Source organism: Aspergillus undulatus (assembly GCF_047715775.1).
Source record: "Aspergillus undulatus strain CBS 261.88 unplaced genomic scaffold BDV17scaffold_13, whole genome shotgun sequence".
NCBI lineage: Eukaryota > Fungi > Ascomycota > Eurotiomycetes > Eurotiales > Aspergillaceae > Aspergillus > Aspergillus undulatus.
The window spans coordinates 544,467-551,654 of NW_027396617.1; the positions used below are offsets into that span (position 1 = coordinate 544,467).

Below are 7,188 nucleotides of genomic sequence, written 5' to 3' on the forward strand. Positions count from 1 at the left end.
AGATGAACGACGCAACCGTGAAGAAGATCCGGTAAGCTATTTTACGCTTCTGAAATGGTCCCGGATTCAACTCATTTATAATTTCAAGGCCTGCTGGTTTATGCAGGAGCCTTTGATGGTTTTGTCCCAGGCATATTCCACGGGCGAGCATTGGAAAATTGCTGCAAAAAGGACGCCAATACCGGTGCCCAAGACAACGAAGCCAACGGCATGAGAAAGCATGCGGAACGTGATTCCGAAAGTATTGAATATTCGATTGTAAAAGAACAGGATGGAGAATTTTGCTGGCGTTACGATGAACGGGTAGCTCAGGATTTGCGACGCGAAGAGTCCCTGTTCATACATACAAACTCAGTGAGTGGGAATGGACAACACCGGGACAATGGGCGGGGCTAAAGCAGACCTTTTGCAGAGAAACGAGCCTCTCAGGCGATGTCTGCTGGACATACTCAAAATGATAGCCCAGTCCAGCAATTTCGAGTACTTCGAGCCCCGTCTGCAGTCAGTTTCTACGCCTCGTAACAACAGGAGCACACCGTACACACTATGAATAGTGCCGACTGCCCAAGGCTTACGAGCAATGTTAGCAACAGGAGACCTGAGTGGGAGAGAGACCAACCAGGGCTGGAATGATCAGATAGTCGTCTATCGTGCATTTAATGCTTTGAATGCGCCGGGTATAGAATCTGGCACCGACAACCGCTATCTGGATGGGCACAATGGCAATGGACACTCCCATCAGCGAGTCGCCACAGTAAGAAGAGTCCATTGTAAGTTGATTCCATCTCTTCGTAATCTGGGGAACAGCGGGATATCCCTGTGTTAAGTAAAGGCCGCTGCCATGGGAGGCACCTGCCGGGGATGAGTTGCGAGAAATTGGTCTCTTGGCAACATCGATCCGGTCCAGCGCCGTCCCCAACATGCAGGGATAATGACAAGACTAGTGCTCCTAGTGCTTACTTATCATGAAACTACTCCGCTGTGATAATGTGGCTGGGCTCTTAGTGTGTCTCTGCCAGCAAGGATCTTTTCTGTCCCTGTCTACACGCCTAAACCTCTTGAATTTTGAGCTTAACTTCCTCTCCTTTGTTGTCTTTGATTCTTGCGCTCGCTCTCAATCACAATGTTGCTAGAAGACGGGATCGCAGCTTTCACAAAGGGAGTAAAGTCTACCAGAGAGAGCCTCGATGAGGCTTCTCGGATCAGGGCTCTAAAAGCTGCGCAAGGCCTGGTAGAAGCACTGTCTTCTCCTCTCGAAACTGCCGTCTCAGATGTATCTTTGGTATGTTGACAATAATTGCCATGGCACACGTGCATACTAACAAGCGCTTCCTACTGCAAGCACCTTGCTGTGCCCTTGGCACTTCGCATGGGAGTTCAGTTGGGCGTTTTCACAGCGATCCGCGACCACCAGGGTGAGGGGGCAACCACCCAAGAGATTGCAGAAAATGCCGGTGCAAGTCCGCTCGTTGTCGGTATGTCTGATCGATTGTAATTCTGCGGGGAATATATCTAACGAGCACTTTTCGGGTCCCAGAACAAGTATTAAAAGTCCTCGTTGCCAGGAGATATGTTCTTGAGGCCGGGTTGCAGCTATACAAGCCCTCCGCCCTCACTATCATCATGGCAGACCCGGTCATGGCCGCAACCACCAGGGCAACGTGAGACATCTGTTTCACCCCGAGATAACTCTAAACTGGGAATCTAACAAGGAGTTATATACAGCTTCGACGTCGGCCACCCTTGTGTGACCTATGGCGCCGAATACTTTCGTCGAAACGGCAATCAATTCCCAACATCTGTGACGGATACGCCGTTCCAGCTGGCGAAGAATACCACTCTTAGCTATTTCGATTGGCTGCGCGAGAACCCATCCCTCGCGCAAGACTTCCAGCAATTCATGACTATTAAGCAGCAGAAAACTCTATGCTGGGTAGACTGGTTCGATGTCAAAGGCACTATCCTCGAGGGGGCCCGTGAGGACAAAGACGGGGGCATCTTGCTTGTCGATGTCGGCGGCGGCGAGGGACACTATATCCACGCTTTCAACCGCAAGTTTCCGCACGCACCGGGCCGCCGCATCCTTCAGGACCTGCCGCACGTCATCTCAGGCATAGCCAACCCCCCGGCGTCAACGGAGCTAATGGCCCAGGATTTCTTCAAGCCGCAGCCGATCAAGGGAGCGCGGGTATACTACCTGCATTGGATCCTGCATGACTGGGCCGATGATCAGGCCCGCGAGATTTTGGAAATGATTGTTGCGAGCATGGAGCCCGGATACTCGCGCTTGGTAATCAATGACAATATTGTCCCGGATCAAAACTGTGAATATACGGTGGCGTGTTTGAACCTCCTGATGACAGTCCAAGTTGGTTCGCGGGAGCGCACAGAACTGCAGTGGCGAGAGTTGCTTAATTCTGTAGGTCTGACGGAGATGTCGTTCCATCAACCTCCGGGGGATGGTGAAGGTATTATTGTTGCTATGAGATCATGAGCATTATGCTCTGTAGATTCAACTTAGGTGTGACATAGATTAAAGATGCGATTGGCCTGGGGCAAACGGACAAAAACCCAGCCCTAATCAGGACCAAACAAATCTAACTTACTTCAGTGGACTCATATCATAATTATGCGAACATCCAATCCAGGCTCCTTACCAGCTTAAACCAACCACAGGCGCCCGCTATAGGGTGCTCTCTCCCTCCAGCCCAGCTGTCCTGTAATGCCCTTATATTGCCATGGACTCTGACCTATCGCTGCGGGCCCAACATGCGGCGCAGCGGGCTCCTTAAGGAAGCGGAGGAGCGTGACGTATTGAAGACGGACATTGGGAGAGCTCGCTTGAATGTTAGTAAAATCATTAAAAAATCCTTATCATTCTGGGGTATAATTTTGAGAGGCAGAGCCGGCGCGTTGCGCGGGACTAAGCCCTAAAACAGCATGCTCTATCGGAGGCCAGCGCAGCAGGTGAGGGGCGAAACTCTTCGTAATCGCAACGATTCAAGATTTATAATTCATAGTCCGTTGAGGTAGATTCAAGATTAGAGACCGTTCAAAACAGTATAGATAAAACGAGGAAAGAATATTAAAATGAATCTGAGACCAGAAACCATTCCGTATATGTGCCCTAATGTCCACAGATGGCAGTTGAGAGTACTTGGCTGCTTCTGAGGCATAGAAAGAGTGCTGCATTTCACCCTTCGGGGCTGTGGCGCAACGGTAGCGCGTGGTACGTTCCACCAATTAGATCCATAAATTCGAACCATCATCTAACATGATGAACAGTGACTCCAGATCACAAGGTTATCCGTTCGAATCGGGTCAGCCTCACATCTTTTTTTTTTTCTTTTTAAATTTTTTTGTTTGTCTGTTTGCTAATAACGCCGTATCGGTAGTCCATTATGTCTTTTTTCGTGGCTCTCAAGATTTAATGCTCTGCCCGATTGTATCTACACGGGAGGGCGTTGGGCAGAGCAGTAGGTTTATCGCGCCGCACGGATAGTGATTTCCTGCCAGACCCCGGCATCAATTAAGTGAAGTAATCGCTGCTAGACTGGAGAGCTTCCAGGTGTAGCAATCACCATACGTAAGTAGGTCACCGGAGACCACTGATTAGGCTGGGCGAAATCTACCATATCGGTGGTGTTGCGGGATGCGTTCATTGCCCATGAATTATCCGCGAGACAGTATCTCCTCGGCGACTCGCCCTACCCGGTGATATAGTAGGGGGGGAGCTTCTTTTCATCATTTTGTTCTGTTTTTGCGTCTGTTGTCAGGGTGTAATTCTTGTTAAGCCTTTCTTGCGCAGCGGCCCAACGGGGTTTCAGGGCATCCCAAGCGCGTTCTCCGAGCTCGGGGAACAGGAGTCACCCATTGGTTTGCCGGTGGTCTCGCGGCGTTTCATGGTAGAAATAGTCGTATGCGATGTCTACTTAATTGACCGGGCTCAATGGGAATGTTTGGTCTCTTTGATCTCCGTGGCGTTGTAATCCAGGTTTGCGCCATGTCGGCATGTCTTATAGACCATCGAGTCGTCTAACACAATTTGCAATACTCGGTCCCGGTGTGCTGGCGTGCTGTGGCCTGTCCGGATTATATAGAGATCGCCCCATTGGAGGATGAGACACTGTTGGCGGTATGCCGAGTCCTTGCATAGCACATGCATACCATCTGGAACCACGTTCGATATATATACCTTGACCGGATAACTGCGCAGCAGCCGGATTCAATGGAGCCCGGGTGCGTACATGCCCGTTCATCCGCCTTGGAAAAAAGAATGACCTTGAGCTTTTGAGAGATTTACATCCAGTGGCAGGTCGGGTATTCATTTGACCGACTTCATGAAGATGCAAGTCGTTAATACCTCGAGTTGAAGGGTTTCGACTGATCAAAGCGGGTTTAATGATAAAACCGCGTTTGACGCTTTTAGCCAACCAACGGGGCTGTGGCGCAACGGTAGCGCGTGGTACGTTCCAACTTAGGCAACAAATATTCGAACAATTCAACTAATGAATTTACCAGTGACTCCAGATCACAAGGTTATCCGTTCGAATCGGGTCAGCCTCACAACTTTTTTTTTCTCCTTTGCTTTTCCCGCCAGACGTTCGCAGTACAACGAGGGACATTGCTAACGACGACGGGATCCACCTCGAACGCGTCTCAGTCTTCGTCTTCTGAGCTTTCGTACTCTGACTTCTCGTCAGTTGTATCCGAATCTGAGGATCCTCTTGCGCAACTGGCGAAGCAAGTGAAGCAGCAGCCATTCACCACCAATAAGAGCTTAGAAAAGTCCTTGGAATGGAATGCCGTCAACGAGCGCTTCAGCAAGACCAAGTTCGGGATCAGTACTTTGTCTTCACGTCTGTTCCCCCCGCGCATTCTTCCAAACCAAGTAATAATCGGTCGCGAACAAGCAAATACAGTCGATTCTCCATCAATGTAGAAACGGGAATCTTGATCGCGAAAGTCATGCTAAATCCTGTATATAAACTTATAATAAGATCATTTGATTCGCTGATCTCTCTCGAGCTGCGTGCAATAAATGTCTATCGTGACGTGAGACCTTTCGGTTCGATAACAGTTATGGTTAGAAATTAGAAAAAGGAGACAGACTGCTGCTAGGCTCTGGCTTTGATAAATACAAGGCTGAGCTTTATGGTGGGAGTAGGATTGTCAGAGTCTGCGTGATAACTTGCTCTTAATACGCGCGGTTGGCTTGAGACTTACTCCTCATTTGTAAAACTTGTAGTTACAATTAGTATTAAACGCGAAAACCCTGGGATTATCTTCACTGATAGGAACTTGTTCCTCGCGGATATAATATCCTTACAAGGTTATCCCCTCCTCCAGTGCGTTGTACTGTATTCCTCAAATTATCTCGAACGAATAACACGATATCTGTTACTGGAGAGTCCTATATAAATGGCACAACTACGGCTACTACACAGCTGGATCTACCCTTCGACAATTGTTGACCGTCCTCCTCATCAGCCCCTGGAGAGAGACTTAGTGATACCTGAGCATGAGCTGAGAAGTTTTGCTAAGATATATAGAGTGAGCAGAGACTCCTATAAGTTGTCTTAATTCTAATATGTTCATTGGCCACCAAGCGGCAGATATCATGGAAGACGATGTTATACTCACGAGGACATGTTGATTTGAAAGATTCCTGCGGAGATGCGTGGCTGTTCGAGACTCAAGCCTCGGGTGCCCCGCTGTGGCAGATAAACCCCGGCCTCCCCATATAGTTCGGTGCAGAATACGGGGCGGTACAGGGCAGCGGGCGGTCAAGCGGCAGCTACTGACTTTGGTCGTTCTTCGTGGAGCTTGTGTTTCAAGGCCCGCAATTCCTCGTTGGGCCCTCTCGTGTGACTGATGTGGTCAACCTTTTCATTGACATATCGGCACTAGTCCTCGCGGCTCCCGGACCGAGCCAGCTGCATTGGGTCAAGGCTCACACTGATGGTCAGCAGAATAATCCACAATGCTCTGTCGAAGGTGGTTAGAAAGACATTTGGCGCTATAGGAAACCTTCCTTGTCCGGGATGGAAGCATGGGATCTGGATGCTAGTCCACTGGCGCGAAATTCTGAAGCCAGGGCCCGTGGCTGGTCGACCGTCATATGGAGGGAGCGAATGTACACAACAGTTGGCTGTGGGGCCGTTTTATCAGGTGGACTACTTCGATCGGCAAGCTGGACCGGAGGCATGTCGACGAGCATGCGATCTGAAATCCTGAGCGGATTGTGCAAGAGCAACTCTCATAGCCAGCTGCTGGAGATGGTAGTTGGTAGGCAATGTTCGAGCAACCTGGGCACGAGGCCTTCCGTTCTCACCCCATTCTCGGAGAGGCGAGTCTATTCTCAGCCAGGACACTTCTTCGGAGCCGCTCGACGTCGCCGATATGAGAGAGGCGGACCGAAAACACTGAATTAGTGCTCTTTGCCCCCTTGGTAGCGTGTGGGCGTGAGCAAATACCCCGGTACAACTGCTGTTGGTCTGCCACTCTATGACGAGCAGGGAGAGTCGTGGTGAGAGAAGCAGGTCTGTAGCCATGCAGAGGGACACGTGAGAGAACCGAGATGCGGCCCAGAGCAATTGCTCGCATTTGACGCTGGTGTTATTGGCTTGGCATGGCTGTGTGCAGACATCTTGCAGAGAGGTCAAGAGCTCCTCATATAACTGTCCTGGCCAGATACACTTGTCTGGGCTAAAATATACAAACAGCTTGTCCCGATCAAGTATCCAGAGGTGTAAAAGGTCCGGTTTATGGTCTTCTCGGGTTTGTCATTCATGGAATGAAAAAAAAAAAAAAAAAAAAAAAAAAAAAAAAAAAAAAAAAAAAAAAAAAAAAAAAAAAAAAAAAAGATGTGAGGCTGACCCGATTCGAACGGATAACCTTGTGATCTGGAGTCACTGGTAAATTCATTAGTTGAATTGTTCGAATATTTGTTGCCTAAGTTGGAACGTACCACGCGCTACCGTTGCGCCACAGCCCCATTATGAAAGCATAGTGTCAAAATATTGCCATTATAAGCCAATGTCGCGGAAGACCACTTTTTCGGATGGTTGATTTTCGTGATGAGAAAAAGACAGGAACTTTCCAATCAATTAAGCAGCTTATCTATCGGTCGTGAAGGCGAGTATTTGGCGCTGTGTAGATTTGCATCTCTTCCTTGCTCACTTGAAG

At 49.1% G+C, this 7,188-nt stretch overlaps 3 protein-coding genes and 2 non-coding genes across 5 annotated transcripts; 3 read left to right on the top strand and 2 right to left on the bottom strand.

Annotated features, from left to right (window-relative positions):
* Window positions 1-4: 4 nt before the first annotated feature.
* Window positions 5-1,057, bottom strand: BDV17DRAFT_38261 (uncharacterized protein). The gene is made up of 4 exons (XM_073764447.1): window positions 620-1,057; window positions 546-570; window positions 404-483; window positions 5-333 (listed from the first exon to the last, which is right to left on the bottom strand). The coding sequence occupies exons 1-4, from the start codon at window positions 920-922 to the stop codon at window positions 76-78; spliced, it is 666 nt and encodes a 221-aa protein (XP_073617633.1). The 5' UTR covers window positions 923-1,057; the 3' UTR covers window positions 5-75.
* A 13-nt stretch (window positions 1,058-1,070) lies between these two features.
* Window positions 1,071-2,593, top strand: BDV17DRAFT_38267 (S-adenosyl-L-methionine-dependent methyltransferase). The gene is made up of 4 exons (XM_073764448.1): window positions 1,071-1,282; window positions 1,343-1,475; window positions 1,538-1,661; window positions 1,726-2,593. Exons 1-4 carry the CDS (start codon window positions 1,124-1,126, stop codon window positions 2,492-2,494), a joined length of 1,185 nt encoding a protein of 394 aa, XP_073617634.1. The 5' UTR covers window positions 1,071-1,123; the 3' UTR covers window positions 2,495-2,593.
* A 1,845-nt stretch (window positions 2,594-4,438) lies between these two features.
* Window positions 4,439-4,566, top strand: BDV17DRAFT_t55. The gene has a single exon. It is a non-coding gene; the product is annotated as a tRNA-OTHER (tRNA).
* A 1,282-nt stretch (window positions 4,567-5,848) lies between these two features.
* Window positions 5,849-6,668, top strand: BDV17DRAFT_258613 (uncharacterized protein). The gene has a single exon (XM_073757348.1). It carries the CDS (start codon window positions 6,045-6,047, stop codon window positions 6,432-6,434), a length of 390 nt encoding a protein of 129 aa, XP_073617635.1. The 5' UTR covers window positions 5,849-6,044; the 3' UTR covers window positions 6,435-6,668.
* Window positions 6,669-6,869: 201 nt separating this feature from the next.
* BDV17DRAFT_t56 lies at window positions 6,870-6,997 on the bottom strand. The gene has a single exon. It is a non-coding gene; the product is annotated as a tRNA-OTHER (tRNA).
* Between the last annotated feature and the right edge of the window lie 191 nt (window positions 6,998-7,188).

What these genes read in the sequence shown, in the direction of transcription:
- BDV17DRAFT_38261 (XM_073764447.1), bottom strand. Translation starts at nt 922, where the DNA reads ATGTTGGGGACGGCGCTGGACCGGATCGATGTTGCCAAGAGACCAATT. An exon ending in GGCAGTCGGCACTATTCATA is followed by an intron (nt 484 to 545) that starts GTGTGTACGGTG and finishes CGGGGCTCGAAG; the next exon opens with TACTCGAAATTGCTGGACTG. An exon ending in GGCTCGTTTCTCTGCAAAAG is followed by an intron (nt 334 to 403) that starts GTCTGCTTTAGC and finishes ATGTATGAACAG; the next exon opens with GGACTCTTCGCGTCGCAAAT.
- BDV17DRAFT_38267 (XM_073764448.1), top strand. Translation starts at nt 1,124, where the DNA reads ATGTTGCTAGAAGACGGGATCGCAGCTTTCACAAAGGGAGTAAAGTCT. An exon ending in CCGTCTCAGATGTATCTTTG is followed by an intron (nt 1,283 to 1,342) that starts GTATGTTGACAA and finishes TCCTACTGCAAG; the next exon opens with CACCTTGCTGTGCCCTTGGC. An exon ending in TGCAAGTCCGCTCGTTGTCG is followed by an intron (nt 1,476 to 1,537) that starts GTATGTCTGATC and finishes TTCGGGTCCCAG; the next exon opens with AACAAGTATTAAAAGTCCTC.
- BDV17DRAFT_258613 (XM_073757348.1), top strand. Translation starts at nt 6,045, where the DNA reads ATGGAAGCATGGGATCTGGATGCTAGTCCACTGGCGCGAAATTCTGAA.